Source organism: Rissa tridactyla, chromosome 3, assembly GCF_028500815.1.
Source record: "Rissa tridactyla isolate bRisTri1 chromosome 3, bRisTri1.patW.cur.20221130, whole genome shotgun sequence".
Classification (NCBI taxonomy): Eukaryota; Metazoa; Chordata; class Aves; order Charadriiformes; family Laridae; genus Rissa; species Rissa tridactyla.
The window spans coordinates 94,947,119-94,968,321 of NC_071468.1; the positions used below are offsets into that span (position 1 = coordinate 94,947,119).

Sequence of the window (21,203 nt, forward strand, 5' to 3'; positions counted from 1 at the left end):
ACTTATTTTTCTAATTATTATTGTACTACACAGTGACAACCCTATAGCAAGCTCTGAGCTCTAGGGAAACCTTTTATTTTGCCTAAAATATGATGAAGACTGAAAAGGAGCGAGTCCTAGCTGATCTACTGTAGTGTCACTGCCAGGGAAAATCTGAATATCTTACCTTCTCAGGCATGTGAAGATGGGAAGAAGAGAAGAAAGAATTCTATAGCTGTCAGGTAGCTTAAGTTAATCTAAATTACATGTAGCCAGCAGAGGTGAGAGATACTTTGATGAGAATATATGCATTTGGAATGAGCATCTTGCCAAGTAATTACTTGATCAATAGTAAGCTAGCTGTGTGGAACTTACATCTTCATACTTGACCAGTGCAAAGGAAACTGTTACTGGGGCAAAGCTTTGATCTTGGTCTCTTTTTTGATCTTAGGACTTTGATTTTAGTAGATACCTGGTTTTAAAAGCCAGTACTTTTATGGAATAGTACTGCCATATAGAGTATTTTTTGCCAACTAGATGTAGGAAGAAATTTTAGCATTACTTTAAACTGTAGCCTGCACTTTGAAAAGCTGAAGGAGGAGTATAAGTAATTTCCTCTAACATCATTGCTACTGTTAATGCTGAGTACCAATGAAATGGGCTGATATTGAAAGCTTTTGTTCAACTCCGGTGTGAAATTTAGTGGAGTTATCTTTCTGTGATACATTAGAAACCTAGACTTAGCCTTTCATTTAAAGGGCAAATATCCCTAACTATTCACTTTAACAGTTTGGATGCTTCCTTTGATTCAAAACAGCTTGTGTAGTTTCTTTAACTTCTCACATTAACCTTAACTTTGATAAATGCATTGGCCGTATCTATTGCGTGTAAGACTTTAACAGTTCATTGTGTTCTTATAGGCTAGTGTACAATAGCATTAGTTACTTGCAGATTACCACTTATGGTCAAGATGGTATTCCAGTGTCTCTTTGTTCTTGTGGTTTGAATGCTTTTTATTCTCTCAATGTGACAGTTACTGTGAATTTGTGACTTTAAAATTGCAGACTAAATGGGAGTTGCAGGTGGATAATTTTTTCCTGACAGATTTTCACTTAGAATAGGGTTGTGCTATGAAGCATGTTACAGAACTTGTTTACTTTGATTTCTTCCTTGAGCTGTCCTGTGAAGGTGATAATATCTGTCAATTAATAACACCTTAACTCTTACAGGACTGTTTTACTTTAATAGCATTTGAGTTATCTTTGTACATATGTAACTTGTTAATCCTTCAACCTAGTGGCTTTCATGAAAAGGAAATATTTTAATATCCATTTATAATACTTCTGATCAATGTAGAAATGCAGAAAATATTTTGGAGCTTTGCTTACTGCTTTTGCAACAATTAACATATCTTTAGTACAATGTGTATATTATTCCTCAAGAATGTGTCTGTTTCTCAGACTTCAAGAGAAATTCCATTTGTTGTGAGGCAAGTACTAGATATGGAAAACACTATTTCTGCTTTGTGTTTGGGATGGTCAGGTTTATGAGAGTTGCAAACTCTTACTGGGACTAGCAGAACAGAGTAATGTGTTCAGGAATGCTGTTAAATATCTATTAGCTTGTGATTTGTTGTTAAAGTCAAAACTTCTTTCTCTTTAGAGTAAGCTTTCTTTGACATAGAATAAAATAAATTTTGAGAACACTTGTTTTAAGCTTTATCTTTGAGTTAGCTTTGATTTTAATTTAGTCTAAAGCAGCACCTCAAAGATCTCAACTAAATGAGTAATGGTCAGCATGGGGTTGTCAATGTCAAACTTCTTTCCACAAAATTTAGTGTTTCCTTTCAATAACAAATTTACTGCTTCTCCTTTTTATTATTATGGTTTCTTGTGCTTTCATCTGATACTATATTGGTGTAAAAACTGTTGGGGGGAAAAAAAATCCAGAGCAGATAGTTACGTTTGCTCAATATATGAACAAGACTATAGGTTGTGAAACATGGAAGTCTACTCCACAATGGTAAGTTTGGAGTATTGCATCAGTTTTTCATGTGGTACTTCAAAACAATTGTGAACCAACTGAAGAGATACCTAAGGTGAGTAAGATAAGAAAATTATGTGTTCTGGTTTGAAGATTGAGACCTCTGTGAACAGACCACGTTCATGTTGCTTAGCCTAAGCGGGGACTTAAAGGCACTGACATCAGTCCAAGTACATGGAAGGTACTACAAAGAGAACAGTGTTCTCTTGATAAATGATAGTGGTACACTTGAACTCTAGCAAGGGAGAGAGAAACTGTTCTCCTATCTAATCTTAATGAGGACTTTGTATAGATGTGTCAGTCTTTCCACCTGCTGCTGAAGGCCTTTAGAGAAGCATAGGTACAGTTAATATGGTCTCGAGGGTGGAGGGCTAGGTTATTCATTTTTTTTTTAATGGGCTTTATATTCCCCCTCTGTCCTTCCTCTGGAGAGAGCTGAAAGAGGGGAAACTGTAGGCAATTGCTTGGATAACAGCCATGCTGGCAGAGTGTTAGTGCAGACTGTAGGTGCTGTCAGGAGTCAGTTCAGCTGCCTCAAAGGTGGTGTGGCTTCCTTCCTGCACTCACACTGCCCCTTCTGCATCAGGGAGGTTGGCAGCATGACAGGCAAGAGGTGTGAATATTTCATATCCTAAGTTTACATAGTGATAACTTTTAAATGTTCTGCTACATCTACCAATCATTTTTTAACCCATGTTTGCGAGGTTACCTGACACTTTCTGGAAATTAAGTCATGTCATGTAATAATCTGGTGGGTTAACGTGGCTGCTAAATGCCCACTTAGCTGCTCTCTCACTCCCCATCAACAGGATGGGAGAGGAAATGAGATCAGAAAAAATGGGTAAGTTGAGATAGACAGGGCAATCACTTACCAGTTACCATCATGGGCAAAACAGACTTGAATTAAAATTTATTTGAATGGTAAAAAATGAAGACCACTTAAAATGCCTTCCTGCCCCTCCCCCCACTCTCTCCCAGGCTCAGCTTCACTCCTTTAGTTGTGACTCTGGAGTGGCACAGTGGGGATGGGGAATAGGGGGTTGCCATCAGTCCATAAAACTACTCTGCTGCTGCTTTCTGCTCACACTTTGCTCTTCCAGTATGAGTCTACTCCATGGACTGTAATTTCTGTCAGAAGAACCTGCTTCAGCATGTGGGATCTCTATAGGTTGCAGCTTCCTTTAGAAGATATCCACTTGTTTTGATGTGGGGCCCTCCATGGACTGAGTGTAGTTGTCTGCTCCAGCATGGTCCTCTTAATGGGCTGGGGGGGAGATGTGTGCTCCATTGCCTGGAGCAGCACCTCCTTCTCTGAGCTTGAAGTCTGCAGGGTGCTCTCTCACTTTTTTCCTCTCGCTCCTCTCTACTGTCTGGTATTTTGCCCTTCCTTAGATACATTTTCCCAGAGGGGCCACCAGCTTGGCTGCTGGGCTCAGGTTTGGCCAGCAGTGGGTCAGTTGGAACCAGCTGGAAACAGCTGTGTCCAGCACAGGGCAGCCTCTGGCCTCTCCTCAGAGAGGACACCCCTATAGCCCCTCCTGCTACTGAAACCTTGCCATGTAAACCCAATATAAATAGTAAGTCTTTCCCATGAGGAATCCAGCTTTTGCTTCTTGGTCAGCATAACTGCTCAGTAATGTGCCACCAGTTTTCTTTAACCCATTAATGGATACTAGCCCTGAGAGGATGACTGCCTCTATAAATTTTTGTGTTGCTTCAGTGTTAGTTCAAAGTCATGGAATAGCTGTCCTAAGCAGATTCACAGTTTCTCTTTTGTTGGTACGTGAGTCCCACTGTAGGAAACAATTGGGCAGGTGAATATTCTTTTAGCTTTTTGGAGGGGCAAATATTATTGATATTTTGGAAATTAACTTTGAAGTGTTTTTAAAGTACCAGCTAAGTGTGTGGATCATGCGGTCATTCCTGATCAGAATAAATTAAGTCCTAAATTCTATGATTATCTCATAAAACTTTGGAATTATCCATAGATAAAACAAGTTAACTTGACTGATATCTGGGAGCAGGGATAGAGGGCAAAGAGCTCTCTGAATAACTTAAACCTTCCCCTGACCCCAGCACCATCATTTAGGAAGTTGAAGGGAGGGTACCAGAGAAAATGATGTAAGCAGAACATGAATAATGTCAGAAAGACTTATCAATTTGTGACTTGATTATTGGTAGTAGCAATGGAAAAATAATCAATTGAATATTTCTAAATCATTTGGCCTGACTTAAACTGAAATACAGTTCAACTTTCCACTATGACCTAGAAGTAGCATGCTTCCATTTTTTTACTACTGAGAAATGCCTATATTGACATTTTTGTCCTGGCTTTTGCTTAGCCATGTCTTTTAATCCCATATGTTCAAATGTAAAACAAAGCTTTAAGTAAACTAGTGCTTGCTGTCTTCTGCTTTAGCTGTTTCCTTGCTTGCCTGTGTAGAGGCTTTCTATTTAGATGCTAAAGGAACTCATTTCAGGTGGGGGTGTAAGTTGTATTGGTAGGTATTTCAACTTACTGTTTTTGTAATATCAGCAGTCTTGCATAAAAACGTGGTTTGCTGTTTTTTGAAAATTACTTGTATGCATAATAGCTTGTACAACAGACTGTAGATTAGAGGACCCAAGCAGACACTTAAAGGTGATCAAAGTGATGTAAATATAAGGCAGCAGCTCTGAAACCTATTCTGTAGCAAATGATTGAGTACAGGTGGATATGGAGTCTGTGTTTTGTAGGTGAGGGATATGAGGAAGTGGCCTGGCAATGGAGTGGTTCAAACTGATTGTAGTGGAGGAGGTAACATAGCTTGAGGTATGGTTGTATTAAGGTCCTGCTTTCAAAAGGACTAGGGAGGAAATAAGACTGTCTTGCATTGAAAGTCAGACTTCCCTTAATATAAATCAAGGGTTGCTTTTTTTTTGGTAATGACCTTACTAAATTCCTCTGTGGGTTGTTTGGCTGAAACCCAGGCTTTTTGGTTTTTGCCTGTTCTAGTACTGAAAGCTTTTCACCATCAGTTGATAAATAGTCCTGCTAAGAGAACAAGAGCTTTTGATTAAGCGCTGTCCTTTGCTCTGAGGTTGAACATGTATTCATGTTCTAAGGGGCTTGGATTCCTTCTCACTTATGCTGTGACACAAAGCAAAATTATTTTGTAAATGTTCATGGCTAAGTGTATTGAGAGTCTTTGAAGATATTATAATTGGTTTAAAGCTAGTAAACAGCAGTACAGTAGTGTCACAATAAGATTGTGGATGACAGATTTGTCCTCTGGTATAGGTGACAAGTAAAAGGCAGCAGTGAGCATATAGCTCCGGCTGCAATGTTTTTCTAGCCTATCTTAGGCTTGATGTGGGAGGAGGAATGATAGGAAGTACTTATTCATTCCCTTACCCAGATACCAAATGTTACCCAATTGGAGGCATGTTTTTAATTTAGGTCAGGTTGATACTACTTGATAAGGCTCAGCTGGACTATGTAAATTGCAGGCTCAACTGCTGGTCTGAGTGTTGGTATTCTCCTAATTGTTGGCCAAGTAATGGTTAATGGACTAGAAACAAAGTGTCCATTGGTCTGTAATCAGTTGAGGTACAAGGAAAATCTAGGTAGGAAAACAAGGGTCCTTTCTGTGAAAGGCCTGAGTCAACTGATGCTCTGAAATTGTGTAAATGTAGGTTGATGTTAATTGCAAATCACTTATGGTTCAGTAGTCTTAATAGCACTGTGGAAATACAGGATGAACTAAGATAGAATGAAGGTCTCTAGTATTAACATTTTCAATCTCATTTTTAATGGGACTGGAGTTGAGGTTGAATCAGGAAAAGGAGTGCTTTTTCAACCACTTATCTACGTCTAAGAATATTATGTACCACTTCAGAAGACAGACATATTCCAGAGGAGACATAGATACCTTTCTACTGGCCATGGCAATGAAGTAATGCAAGCCTCAGACTCTGGGTCTTAATTGTTTTTAAATGTCTGTTTCCTGTATGGCTAATATCTAGTGGGAGTTAGCTGTGGTGAGGTAAAATTTAATACACTTAAATATGTGGAAATGCACAAGTTAATACTTACTTCGATATTAATCTGTAAATCTGTACCTAATGAGGCCTACATAATTTGAGTTGTTTTATAAGCAATGTTCTAATATTTGAGTTTGCAGACAGAAGCTTATCTTCAGTAGTTAATGAGCAATAATAGCATTATAACTCTGAACATCTTTAATGAGCAGCTGTAATAAAGTTCTTAACCTTTTCAAGATGTCTGTGTGCCAAGTTTTAAGGTTAATAAAATAATTTAAGAGTAGCAATGAGACTCCCTCATTCGTGTGGAAGACCATGCATTGTGTTCCTGCATATAGAATTTGGAAATTCTAAGTTGTCTCAGGTTTAACAGTCTGAAAACATTATTGTTTTGGTAAGTTCAGCATGCTTATCTGAGCATGTTCTGTGACTAGGGTCACAGAAAAATAAAGTGATCCTGTTGGAGCTGTAACCGAATGGGTTTGCTATAGAGGCTCACTTTTGTGCACCATCCCCTAACCTGCCCCACACTCCAAAGAAAAGTTGGTAAGGGAGAAAACCTACCAAAGAAGTGGAGAATGACTTACTGAACTAGCTTGCAGTTTAGGAAGAAATAATAGGAGGTATTCTTGTTGAGGACAGTTTAGAGAATGAAGTTGCTGACTCAAGTGCTGTATTTGGTAGAATCATAGAATCATTTAGGTTGGAAAAGACCCTTGGGATCATCGAGTAGGCATATAAAAACTTTCCTGTGTTTTAATTAAGATCTTAAGGAACAACCTTATTTCTCTGAATCTACTTGATTCAGCCTGTTCATAGAAGAATAGAAAGAAATTTCTAAAGATTAAAAAGTGAGAAGGAAATCAGGGAAAAAATGTACAAGTATCAGAATGCTACTTTCAGTTCTGTTGCTAAGTTGCCTGAATTATTCCTGTTTAAAATAAGCTTTTCATACTTTGACTGTATTCAGGGACTAAATCTCCTAGTTTAAGCTCTTTGCTTATTTTAATCTAGCCCTTAAACTGAAAAATCTGACTGCAGAAACCCATCTTAACTGCTGGTATCTTCATTTACTCCTGGCTGCCTTGGTTTAGCCAAGAAATTCTATTCTTATTTTGTACATCAGGCAGTTCCATATTAGTGTGCGAAAGCTTACCAAAAAAAAGCCTGCTGTTGCTGATTTTAAAAAACAGCTGCAGTATCTGATTTAAATATAGTGATCCTTAAAAATGTTTTACCTGTACTTAATCTATGCTTATGACTTGCTGGCTAAAAAAACACAGCTGTTATACTTGTTTAGGTTTAAAATTCTTGAGTAAGGTGTGCACTGCAAAAGGAGGTTGTGGGGCAAATGATTCTCCTAGAGCAGCTAAAGTGGTATGGAAGCTCTTCTAGAACCCGCACCAGAAGAGACCTTTACCTGGTGGTTATGTTATGGTTATGGTTGTAGTAATCTCATCTTATTTTAATCACTTGTGGATATATAGTGTTTTTGAATAGTATTATTTAAGTAACACTTACTTGAGTTTCAAGAAAATCTAGATATTTTTCCTACTACTTTAGTGTTCATAAGCATCCTTTTTTCCTAGTCCATTCTCAAGTCTTCACATCACTTCAAAGTTAAATTTCTAGGTGACTTAAACCTTTGAGTCAAAATACTTTGTAAAGTTGATGACTTCTATAACTTGAACCTTGAAAAATGCTTTGAAATACTCAATACTGATGAGTAACTGAGAGGACTTGCAGGCAGAAGCAAAAAAAAAAGTAGACCTGGTGTTTGGGCTTGGTTACTGAGTTTTACATTGCTCCCTCCAAATGATTTGGTCACTGAGTGTTTGAGTAGTGCTACAGAAGGAAGCCGTCACTCAGGAAAGGTGAGATGTTCCTTGTAAGCTGTGCCCAGGTTACCTCCTGTTGGAAGGTGAACACACAGGTATAGTACTCTAGTTTTCCTTAGTCAAATGCATGTATACAGTTAGGGTTTTCCAGTTAATACAGTGAGTACAGATTGTGCCTTCTGATAAATGCTGTTTTCATTTAATGTAACATTTCATCTGTGTTTTTCATGACACTTGACTTGCAGGTAGGCTTCTGTATTGCACTATAGCATGTGATATTCTTTAATGCTTGATTCTGAGCTTAGCGTATCCACCAGGCAAAGAGGTGGTTATCATTTAGATGATCAACTTCTTAAACGCTTGACATAAACCCTGTTTAACAGAATAAACATTTTATTAGCACTTCTCTCAAGTATTTGCCAAAAAGTTAGTGTTTCAGGTGTGTTTGAGTTCTGAGGTGGTCTAAGATCATTAGTCCTTTGTTGAAACTTAGACAAGTCTTCACTTCTTGTACCAACTGCAAGGACTTGCAGTTAAATTGTAATAAATCTTTACTTGTAGATTGTGTGGGGAGTATTCTTCATCATCGTGGCACTGCTCTTCACTGTCTCTCTGTTCTTGTCAAAGTAAGTATATTTCAGCACTTTTCTTAACCACTTAAACTGCATAGTTTCTGCACTAACATCAAATTCAGGGGTGGCTTGCTCCAAGAGTCAGACCACTTCTTTTCTATGCTACGTTTCTGTAACTAGAGATGCATTTCTCATTGTAATAGTACATATTGAAACTGAACAAAATGTACTAAAGCAGATTCAAAAACAGACACAGTTCAGCTTGATTGACTGCTGCTGAAAACAGCTCTCATTCAGTAGAGAAATTAAGCATACACGTTAAGGAAGTTTAATTCAGACTACAGAATTATTCTGATTGCTTGAATGAATCTTAATGCATGTAGGTACTTCTTGGGCTGGGTAACAGGTGCTTAAATTCTTGCAGTAAATGACATGTATAATCCATTATGATGTGCATTACATTGTAATTGTTTCATGGTGTTGAAAGCAATATAGCCAGCTGCAAGTCTGGTGGATTTCAATGAAGATTGACACTAACCAGAGGTCTCAAATGTTGCATTTTTAATTTTTCAGACTGTGCAAATAAGGTCTATGACCCAAACTAGGGAAAAGCTGAAATGCAGAAATCAATATAGCTTTTCATAGGACAAGTGCAATGAGTGTGGTAAAACAGAGTGTGTGTCTATATAGATATGAAAAAGTTGTCAGTCTCTGTGCTTATTTCAGCTTTTCTTGAGCTGTGTTTTTAAATTAAACTGAAGACAAATCTCTGGGAGAACCAAAGTACTTACCCAATTTTTCTTAATTACTGTAGCTTAGACAAAGCTCTGCATTCAGCTGGCTTCGACTCGGGATTTATAATTTTAGGAACTAATCTGACCAATCCATTGAATATGCTGTTACCTGTTCTTCAAACAGTAAGTAAAAAAAAAGAAATCGGTGATATACCTAAGTAAGGATGTTTCTCTCTTCTGGTAAGCTGCTAAAAGGCAAACTACACTTCTCCCCAAGTAATTTGTTAAAACAAAATTGTCTAGATGTGTGTTCTGTAAAAGCAAGGCAGCTTCCATCTAACAATTTTTTTTAGTTATTAGATACTGATATGAAAATCTTGGGTGGATGGAAGCCAGTTGCTGGAGGAAGGTGGTGTGTGAAACTAACTTTCCTCTGAGAACATAGTGGCAATGAAGAATGACACCACTTGTAGTTATGCACAGAATAAAAGCAACTTTCTCCCATGCCCTACCTACATTCTAGTTTGTGTACTTGGTAGTTTATCCCCCGTAAGTGCAGTAAATGCTCTTTTTCACTTTTTAATGTGTTTATTGCACCTTGAAAGATGTTACACTCTATGCAGTTCTGTATGTTATAGTAATGTATTAGTCTTTGGAACAAACACTACATAAGAACAAACATCTGTTAACTTCAGTAGGTTGGAAGGCAACAAGGCCACATCTGAATTTGGGAAGCAGTCATGGCTAAGCTGAGAAAAAGAAAAGCCTTAATGTAAGATAGTGCTTTACTCTCCCCTGCCTGAGTTCTTTCCATATTTTTGGTATAGCGGGTTGGCACAGTGCATTGCTTCCCCATGGTTTCTAAAACAATTGAACACCTAAGCTTGCAGTTTACTGAGAAAAATAGTGTTCAGCAGCAGTATTATCTCAAGCTGTTATTAATGTAAATATAAAAATAAAGTTTTATATGCAAATATGTTCAGAAATACTTGCAAATAGAATGCCTATACAGTCCTAAAATGATTGTTGCCACTGAGGACTTTCTTTTAAGTGTGCTCTCAGAACAGAATTAAGTATTTCTTGGCCTAAAAATGTATAATGCTTCAAAATTCAGGCAAGCTTTATATTTAGAAAAATGCTCAGTTGCTTTCCCAAACTAATTGTATAAGCTTTATTAGCAGCAAGCTATATTAGCTGGCTCCAAATACAGCTATGTAAAACCTTAAATGGAAGGACTCTTAGTACCTCATATGTTCTAAGTAGGAACTGCTTATTGAGCTTTAAGTGGGGAAGAGCTTGTTTTCTAATTTGAATGTTATCTTGTCTTTTTAACTGGTTGTGTTCTTGTTTTAGGTTTTTCCACTTGATTATATTCTTATTACAACTATTGTTATGTATTTTATCTTCACTTCAATGGCAGGAATTCGAAATATGGGTATATGGTTCTTCTGGATAAGGGTAAATATGACTTAATAGTTCAGTTTATAATGCTCAGTAAGATGTTTAACAAATATGTGATATTAAATATACTGATAAATAGTCATTATTTATGTACTGTTTCATAACTACTGGATCTTGCAAATAGCATTGTCTGTATCTGAGTGTTAGAAGCCCATTGTACAATTTTCACTGTGTTCGAAAGGTGTCCATTTTGCTTCAGTTACCAGAGCAAAATTGATGTTTTAATTTAAGTAATAGTCAGTTGACTCTTTCAAGGATTTCATCAGTGTCACTTCGGCTTCTGACTTTTCTAAGTTAAAGCCATATGATTCTGATATACTGGAAGTATTAGTGAATTTTATGGTCAAAATCTGAAATGTGCATGCAGTCAGTGGTGCTTGACTTACTTTTTAGGTGGCAAGCAAGCTTTAGCTTGATAAGAGATAAAGTGCAGTGATATGCCATATGTAAATGATGCAAATATATTACTGTATTTGAGAAAGCAGCTTTGTATCCAATAAGATGCTGTTCATGCCTATGATGCTTGGTTAAATATATCCCTGCTTCTGTTCCTACTTCCCCTTTAATACTGTCACCTTTTCATCTGGTGACACACCAGAATTCTCAATAGTGACCCTGAGTCCTTGCAGTGAGTTGTGAGATTAGCTGTTGGTTTTGATCTTCCATCATTTACCCCTCAGCTGTGAGCTTCTTTACCCTAATATGGTAATCTAGCTGAGCCTTTGGGGATTTCAGAATACAGTAGTATCTATAGGGTGACAGCGAGGCATTATATAATTTCTTGCAGAGTGAAGTGGAAAAGATGCCAACATATGCTCCTGTAACTCCCTCCTCTGTTTCTAGATCTCATAGAGGTGATAGATGGCACCTCACCTTGACCGAAGCAGACAATATTCTTTGACAAACCAAGGCACAGTTTGTTATCAGTGATAGCCGACAGAATTTAAATCTTGCTACTAACTGCTGCTTTATAAATGTTTGGGGTCACTAATAGAAACAACAAGTAATTTGGTTCAATAGCTGTGCTTTGAAATTCAGGTAAATACACCTGAAAACCTGCTTTGACTCATTGGAATCAAGTTGCCAGAGGATAATTTTTAGCAGCCTCACCCTTTTGTCAGAATTAGAGGATTTTAAATGTATTCAGAAAAAAAAACTTCATCATGCTAATATTTGTATGTTTTCTGGTTTTTAGCTTTATAAAATCAGGCGAGGAAAAACTCGACCTCAAGCGCTCCTGTTTCTCTGTATGATACTTCTGTTGATAGTTCTTCATACAAGTTACATGATCTACAGTCTTGCCCCCCAGTATGTAATGTATGGAAGCCAAAAATACCTGGTACAGGTGAGATTTAATACCTTTTTTAAACAAAAATATTCTTACCTGCTGTATGAAAAATGTACTGTTTACAGTGACTTTTAAAGCCAGGCCTCTTGTCAGTTTTGAAGACTCTTTTGTAGCTAGTTTTTTTTAACTACTAGTAGGTCTCTTGATGATACACAAGCCAGAAACTGGTTGTACTATATATAAAATTCCTTAATTACTAGATCATCATCAATGTAAAACTTTGAGTATTGCTTTACTGCTTTTGATAAGACAGCTGCTAGCTTCCACTAGGCTTTGTACTGGTATGCTTAGGTTGATGAGTGACTGCAGTGAGGGTTAGTTTTAGTGTGTAAGGCTGTCTGTAGACTGAAAGCAATGTTGTTGTTCCACAGTTGATAGTTCTTATGTGTTTTTTTTGTGAGGAACAACAAAGATAGCGTGGTAAAGTAGAGAATAATAATCAGAACGAGGCTGAGTAGGTGCTAATTAATCACATTTCAGATGTTTTGGACTCTCCAACTTCATGAAACTCATTGTAGTTCTGGTTCTGTAAAATTTTCTACAGAATTAAGTAGTTAACATTAGTCTCTGCTTTTGTTATTACACCTTTCTGTACTTCAAGGTATTTTGGGCTTTTTAAAGTCTTTCATCTTCTGTACCTGGTGGCTTTAATTCTTGTATTTCCTCTTAGTTTGAGTGGAAGCCTGCATATTTATCAGGAAGTTCAAAGTCACATATAAGCATCTTGAGGGGGTTTATGGGCAGCTGTTTACCAAGATTTGGTATCCTACAGAGGTAGACTTTGTTAGATCTGATCTTGTTAATGCAGACAACTGACTAGGTCATGAACTGGTTACTCATATTCAGGCCCAGGGAAGTCCAAATCCCTTGGTGTGCTGTTTGGGCTTTAGTAGAAGTTTCACAAAGACAAAACAGTTGAGCCAGAGTGGTAGAGAGAAGGGGCTTAAATGAGGCTGGAGTAACCGGGTGCTGCTTTGAGCATTTGGAATACTTCATTTAGTTTTCCAGAAGGCTGCATCTCTGGGAGGAGAACATGCTGCTTTATAATCACCCACCAGCCTTCTTCAGCTGAAAATATTTAGTAAAATGTGTAACTTACCACTATCAATTCTTTCAAGTTTAATTACAAGGAGAAATTGAAGTAGTGTTGAACATGCTAGAGAAGAGGAACCTGATCATCTTAAATGTGTTGAATGGATGTGGTAGAATTACAGAATCACAGAATGGTAGGGTTGGAAGGGACCTCTGGAGATCATCTAGTCCAACCCCTCTGCCAGAGCAGGGTCACCTAGAGCAGGTTGCACAGGAACACATCCAGGTGGGTTTTGAATGTCTCCAGAGAAGGAGACTCCACCTCTCTGGGCAGCCTGTTCCAGGGCTCTGCCACCCTCAAAATAAAAAAGTATTTCCTCATGTTGAGACGGCATTTCCTGTGTTATAGTTTGTGCCCATTGCCCCTTGTCCTATTGCTGGGCACCACTGAAAAGAGTCTGGCCCCATCCTTTTGACATCTGCCCTTTTAGATATTTATAAGCATTGATAAGGTCCGATCTCAGTCACTGTCACTGCAGGAAGCAAAGCATTCAATAAATGCTGCCTTTCTGCTGACTTCACATTTAAGTTGTGTCTGGTAATAGGAGGTTGGTCATGCCAATATCAATCCAAGCACAATAATAGAATCACTGTAGGGGAGTTGAATATTTGGGATTTTGGAAGTCTTATGCATTTTTATTAGATTTTATGCTAGATATAACTAATGCAAAGTAAACATGCTTATGCTCAACTTGTCAGAATTAGGGTAGTAGCAGCAAGTAACTAAGCTGAAAATCAGTTTAGGAAAGAAGTTTGCTTATATGGTAAGTTTACATAGAACTCATGGCATGGTTACTGTGTGCGTAGCCTAGAACATCATATAGCTATATCTGAATTATGTATGAGCTCCAGTCCCTGCAAAAGGCAGTTTGTTGTCTTTTTAATATCATTGGCTGATTGTATATCTTTAATTACAGTGCAGAACTATTGTGGGTGGAAGAGTGGGAAGGATAATTTCATTAAGGATCTTATCAAGCTAGTCTTTAAAGCCTTTTGGTGCCCTGAGCAAAGAATCCTTCATGATAAAGCTTGCAGATAACATGGAAGATTGAAGAGAAAAGCAAATAAGACTGTACCTAGCGTTTTGTTTTGCTTTGAAGAAAATGGCAATGTTTCAGTAAAATAAAAGTTGTGTATATTGAGGGGAACAGAAGAACTGGGACGTAAACAGCAAACAAGCAAGTGGTTTTTATGACAAATAGTATCTGAACATAGATACATAGTTTGTAATGAAAAGGGTCAAGAGAATGGAGCACAGCAGTAAGGAGACCCTTATGTCATTCAAACAGCTACTGAAGTACAGTCAGCACTGCAAGAAGAATTAGCTGGAATGGTTGAGTAGAGCTACAACTTTTCATTTAAAGGACTAAAAAAATGTTATGGTCAAGATAGCCATTCTGGTCTTTAGTTTCTCATGACCCATCTCAAAGAGCTGTGCTTAAAGTGCATAAAGTAACTTGAGTTAAAACTGGTTTTATTGTTAAAATAACATGAAGCATAAAGAGTATGCTGGTAAACCACATCTAGACTTCTCTGGCATACCAAGTAAATGAAATGTTTTCAGACAATGTCCTCTCAAAGAATCTTTCAGAATGTACCAGACACTTTCAGTGTCTAACTGGATGGTAAATATTTGTATTTTGAAATGAGGAGAGATGGTGGCTGTGAATGAAGAGGAGTGACAGATTTTTCAGAGGATGTTAGCAGTGGAGACATTCTTAAGAGTTATGAATTGGCTATTATGGAACTGAGGAGTAGCCAGGAACATGCACAGGAACTGGGCAAGTGAAATACATTTTGTGCATATGGCAAGCTTTCTGATGATGGAAGCTGTTCACACCAGTTTGCTTGGACAGTCTATTTCCTCAGTCACACACCACAGTCAACTTCCTCATTTAAAATAACACCACTGGTGACCAATGCTACAGAAGCAAGAAATAAATAAGCAATATTTCAAGTCACCTTGGTGGATGAGTGGGCTGATAAACATGTGTCAGAATCTGGTGGCTCATAAAAAGACAGTGTGTGAAGGGAGCACTTACCCCTTTTCTTTGCTCTACAGTAATTCCCAATCTAGTAACCTGTCAAACAAATTTGTAACAAAAATCTACAGTGATGCATTAGACAGGTTAGAATTCTGTTTGAATCTTGAACTGTTTTCTTTGGAGACTGTTACTCTTGACAAGACTTTTTAACTTTGAAGTGCTGTTGACTTTTCCTGATAACTGAATATGTGTAGAAAAATGGAGCTCTTGTGAGGCAATTAATGTTAGCTAGACCTGGGCTGCTTGATTTGTTTAACTCTTTGACTGTTTGGATGTTCAAAGCATGTGTCCCCAATTAATCGAAAGTGTCTTCAACTATGATGTCTGTAGGAAACTTTTGAAAGTTTCATTGCCCTTACCAGCTGAGGCCTTACATAGGGCTTTGGTCAACTTGCATAGCTCTGAGGGATGCTTGGTTTCATCTCTTAAGACAGCCTTTAACACTTGCTAAACAGCCATGAGTCTCTTTATAGCCTTTCACAAAGATAGAGTTCTCTCTACATCCAGGCCTTCTCAGCTGTGGAGCAAAACCATAACTTTGCCCATACTTGAAGTGTAACTGCTATTTCGGTTCAATGAAGCCAAGTTTTTTTTCCATTTGTCTGAAAGACAGACCACCACCTGCTGATGTTTCTGCCTAGTGGACCTGTAAGACTTAGCCGTACCAGTCAGGAATTAAGGCCAGCATTTGCCATAGATGACACTATTCTCTCCTGGTATCTCTTAGATGGCCAAGTGCACAAACAGATCTTTTAAAGTTCTTGATCCTAAACATAAGCAGAAATAAATCATAAGTGTAACACTGTTACGTAACCCTTTATAGGATAGCTTGTTATTTCCTTAAGTGTCCAAAATGCGTTGGCTCTTGAAGCACACACACTGAGTTACTTTACTTGGGTTTGTCTCCTGCTTGTCCTGGAGGCATCCAGCTTTCAACTTTGGACTGGATGTGATAACTGAAACACTAGAATTTTACTCTGACCTACTCATGCTAAAAATAGACAGTCGGAGACTTGAGTACTCTACTGGGTAATGTTAAGCAATCTTTTTTGAGGAATTGTTCCATAGACACATCTCTGCTGTTACTTATGCATCTCTTCCATGTCCAATCATTTTCTCCATGGCCTGTGGTGCAAAAGGGGTTCTATCTCAAGTGTATGTATGCTAATACAGAAGTGTTGAGATAACTGTTAAGGGCAAAGCTCTCATACCTTTTCTGGGAATTCAGCACAACTTGGATGCCTCTGAAATGCCTGAAGGGTTGTGCAGCAGGGGAAACAGAGGAGTTAGAAGTCTGCATGCAGTTGCAGTTTCACTGGGATCAGAGATGTGGTGAAATTGCTCACACAGCTGGAGTGCTGCTGTGGCTGGATGTGGGCTCTGTAAGAGGGCCAGGCTGGGATGACTAATAGGGAGAGTTGACCTTTACGTGAGGGAGCAGTGGGAATCTTTGGAGTTTTGCCTTGGGGTGGATAAACCAGCTAAATGCTTCTGGGTTAGGATTAGAGGGCAGATCAGCATGGATGATATTGTCTGCTACAGGCTGCCTGATCAGGAGGAAGTAGTATATGATCCCTTAAGACACCTGTAAGTAACTTCATGTTCAGTTTCTGGTCCTCATAGGAGGCTCGAGCCACCCAGGTATCTGCTGGAAAAGCAACACAGTTGAGCACAAGGAATCCAGGAGGCTTCTGGAGTGCATTGATGACAACATCCTGCCACAGGCAATCGAGGAGCTGAAATAGGGAGATGCTGTGAAGTGATCAAGGACAGTCTTGCCTGCAGTGAGGATGAGATGGTGAAAGTTGAGGATCCTAAGAAGAGAGCACAGGGCAAATAGGATGTTCACAACCGTGGACTCAGGAGAGCAGATTTTGGCCTGTTCAGGGACCTTCTTGGAAGAGTTCTAGCATGTAGAAACAAATTCTGTGCTGATTAAGGTGTGATTTTTTTCTTTAATTTAGTTCACTGGATGAAATGATACTGAACTCTTGATGAGTCTTACCGTAAATATTGTTAGTTGTAGGTTAATCCTTTAATCTAAGTAATAGCTTCCAGTTTATTTATTTTCTGTGTGAGTTAGCTTTGTATAATTCTACTTTTATTTAATACTTAATGTAGTTTGCTTTGTGTAGTGCTACTTTTATAGTAAAGAATCTTAAATTTGGATGCTGGAAACTCTAGCTACATAAAGGTGAAAATGGTGTTCAACTGATAGAGTTAATGAGATTACCGTTCCTCTTAGTATGGCAGATATGGTTCCAATTTTTATTAGGAAGGGTTAATACCATGAAATGCTTTACTTTAAATCTCTGTTTTGGAATATGTGTTTCATTTCTTCATGTCTGTTTTGTGGAAAGATAGAAAACTTTCAGTGGACTTTTACAAGGTTTTACCTTGTGTAGGAGAGAAGAAAGGATTGCTACAGAGAGAGAGGCTAGGTTTATGACTTTGAGGTACTTCTCAGTGCCTTGAGCTTGTGGAAAGCATTTAGAGTTGAGTTCAGATATGTGAGAAGTCTTAAATTACAGGAGTGTTCATGGAGAAAAAGTGATATCAGACCTGGAAAAAAGCATAGATATATCAAAGGAAACACGCAGGTCTAGCTATTGTTGCATGTTGCATTTTAAATTCCTACTATTTTTAAATAAAAATGCATAAAGGTAAGGAAGACAAAATGTTGAAATGGAAAGATTCTGATTGTTCTGGGCTTTTTGTGTACTTGTACAATGTATAATGCTGCTCTTCTGAAAGAAGCACTCTCTGACTGAGGAGCATAAGCTGCAATAGTGACAGCCAGCTGAAATACCTCCTGGAGCTGGTCTGTTGCTAAACATACACTGAATAATTGAAACTTCATGTCTTCTGTTCTTATCCTATTGTTTCCATCCACACATTGTCCTCTTACTTTTGGTTTCACTTTAGCTTGATTCCTGTGCCTTAACATACTCCTTCTGGATCAGTTTCTTATAAGGCAGTAGTGGTCTCCACGCTTCCATGTGTTTGCATGAAACAAAGTGAACTGTTTGTACAACCTTCTGCTTTTTAGGATAGACACTTAGTTGTTTTTCTTGAATGTTCAGAGTGCAAGCTGAATTTACTTAATATTGATAAACTTTCTCAATTAAGTTGTCAGAGAAACACTTAGGTTTTTGTACTGATTCTTGGAAGGTTTTAAGGGACATGTTTTCTTCAGCCTGAAGGAGAAAAGGTGTTGACCCTTACTGATTTCTTTAGAGGACTTCCTGTTTAGGAAATCACGAGGATGAAAGTATGTACAGTAGAGATGAAAACCTTTGAAGTGAGTTAGTGTGTGAAGAAATCGATGTAGTACCAATTATTTGTATTGGACTCTGCTAAAATTTTTCACTGATCATTTAAAAGTAAGTGTGGTACATAAAGAGTTCATGTAGTCTCCGAACAGGTCAGTTTTCCAAAGATTTGAGATGTTTAAACAGGAATATTTGGGTTTTCAATAGTTCACTTTGGCATAATTTGTCTTCCTCCACTCTAGCTATCTAAGTATGTTAGATACTATCATCTGGCTTTTAGACCAAAAATATCATTATGCAAGCCTAACAATTCTATGGTGTCTTCATCCCCAAAGCTGAATTCCAGATTCATTTTATGCACAGTTAAAAGGCTTAGTTCAGAACTGAAGCTTTTATTTTCCATGAGTCTTCAAAAAGAACACCAGCTATTAATTTTTTTAAATGAAAGCATATTTAGAAATGTTCATGTTGTACCACTTATAGCTTACTCCATTTACTGTTCAAAAACAATCTTAAGCCTTTTGAATATTGTAAGACATTTTTCAAAGCCTCTTTTATAAAATTAATAATGTATTGGGAGATGTGCTTGTTTTGGGGACTATCACTGCGTACAGAAGAACATTGCTGGTAGACTAGTGTACTAATTTTCCGTATTTATTATGCAGAGTAATAAGACAATTGATGGCCAGCTGAGGAATGTGACATTTGTATCTAAAGACTGTGATGCAGATGCACCTGAAGGTAAGAACTTCTTTAATTTCCTATGTTATATGCACATGCTCAGCTGTAATAAGCAGCTCAATCTCTTCATGGCTTTGTCTTGCTTTGGTCTAATATGAAGCTTTGACACAGATGTCCAGAAAACAGCTTGCTTACAGCATATCTCATTCATTTGAAGAAATAACTATTTTTAGTAGAAACAATGTGGAACTGGAATGCTGTTAACTTTAAAATCTCCCATTTGCTTTAACGTGTATGTAGAAGACTTTAAATATAAACCCTATCTGGTGAATAGTTTAGTGTCTGAAGTGTCACTTCGGTGTGTATGTTTATCATACAAACATGTAAAGTATTCAATTTAATTTTGCAATGTACTCAGGAAAACTAAGACCTGAACTCCAGTGCAACTTTACAGTTCTGCAATTCTTCAATAATGCCACTGAACTTGACATCTTAGCTATTTTTCTGTAATCTTCTTACCTTAGTTCGTCATTCCCTGTAACATCCAATATAACTCTTGCTCATCTGTGTTATTAACCATACCTTTTTGACCAGCTGTTTGGGCAGATGATGTATGGTGCATATTCTGGAGCTGTGAGTAGTGACTGGCAAGCAGATGGATAATTGTGGAGCTTTCCTTGACTTTCCATCTATGCAGGCATTAGTGTTGACATTTTTTTTCTGAGAGAATGGTAACATTTTATTTACTCTTTATTCTTCTGTGAAATGTGGCTAAAGCTGGGAATGAGTTTTAGCCCAGTTTCCTTAAAAAAACTGAGTTAATTGAAATCTTGCTGGATTTGCTTTTTACAGTGTTGTCTTTCCCCTTCCTTTCCCTCTGCATATAAACAATTTTTGTACAGTTTGAATTGCACTAGCTGTTGCAGTACTGATACTGCTGTTTAAGGTCACCATCGACTTTATTGATTGCTTTGGTCTCTTGTTTAAAAAATGGATCTCAGCAAAGGATTTATGGCCTTTGGAATGGTCCAGATTTTTCAGGCCAAAGCTCTCAATTGTTCTCTCTGGCAAACTTTCAGCTCCCCTGTATAAAGAGGAGTTGAATTATGTATGCATCTATATACTTACAAAAAGGCTTGAGAGTGTGTGTTAATTGATAGAAAAGATAATAGTTGTCCTGTGTTCTCATCTAATTATCAGTATTCTGTAACTACTGAATTCTGACAATGCTTCTAGAAGATTTTGGCATCTCCTCAGATTTTCTTCCTATTTGTGTTATTAGGAACTACAATTTTTAATTTTAAACAATTTTTGTACTACCGGGGGTAACTGGACCACTTATTCTTTGTTCCCACTCTATCAAGCTGCAGTCTCTTTTGCCTGGTAGTTCATATCGTCTCCCAAGGGCAGTGGGGTGGATTTTTCTCCTGTCTCCCCCATACTTCAAATAAATTGTTCATCCACCTTTATTTTTGATGGCTATTTTTAGACTTATGCAGTTTTAAGTGTTTTGATATTTTGACAAATATAATTATTCAATTCATATTTAAGCTGCTGTATTTTTGTGATTAAAAATAGAAGCTCTTCTGTGGCAGAGTTTAGAAGAGCAAAATCTGTCATCTTTCAAAATGAGATCACTTTGAGCAGGTTGTATGGATCTTTGTTTCTTGTAAACAGCTTCTTGGCTAGTATTTGCTGGGAGAAGAACTCTCACTGGCATCGATAAGCGCATTAGCCTTGACTTTTCTGGGAGAGATTCAGATAGTCTGATTTCCTCAGACTTTGTTGCTTAATCATGGGAACTGGGGTCGGACTGAAAAAACTTCCTAAATTCCACCTATTCTTGATGATATATTTTAAGTACTTTGAACACTTTGCCTGATTTTTTCCTAATGTGCTTTAATCAGTGGAAACAAAATAGCTGATACTTAAAACTGGTGTTCTGATGTGCTGAACACAAGAGTTGGCCTGTGTAAATGATGGCTGTGGTTTGCCATCATTAACACGTGTTGTTGCACTGGGTATATTTTGAGTCATGTTCTTCTTTCTTAGTTGGAAAGAGGTGGAGAAGGTATTGATATGCTGTCTTGTGCTAGCCTAGTCTGGGTAGAAGAT

At 37.8% G+C, this 21,203-nt stretch overlaps 1 protein-coding gene across 4 annotated transcripts in view; it reads left to right on the forward strand.

Moving 5' to 3' along the window:
• The window catches only part of LMBRD1 (LMBR1 domain containing 1), an 81,780-nt gene that overhangs the window by 46,456 nt on the left and 14,121 nt on the right, over positions 1–21,203 (forward strand). For all 4 annotated transcript variants that reach the window (XR_008465223.1, XM_054193986.1, XM_054193987.1 and 1 more), the window contains exons 10-14: positions 8,445–8,509; positions 9,270–9,372; positions 10,543–10,647; positions 11,846–11,995; positions 19,073–19,148. Coding sequence is in view for 3 of the 4 variants with exons in the window: in XM_054193986.1 (XP_054049961.1) it covers positions 8,445–8,509; positions 9,270–9,372; positions 10,543–10,647; positions 11,846–11,995; positions 19,073–19,148 (499 nt within the window). In the remaining variant the exon portion in view is untranslated. The remainder of the gene's footprint in view (positions 1–8,444; positions 8,510–9,269; positions 9,373–10,542; positions 10,648–11,845; positions 11,996–19,072; positions 19,149–21,203) is intronic.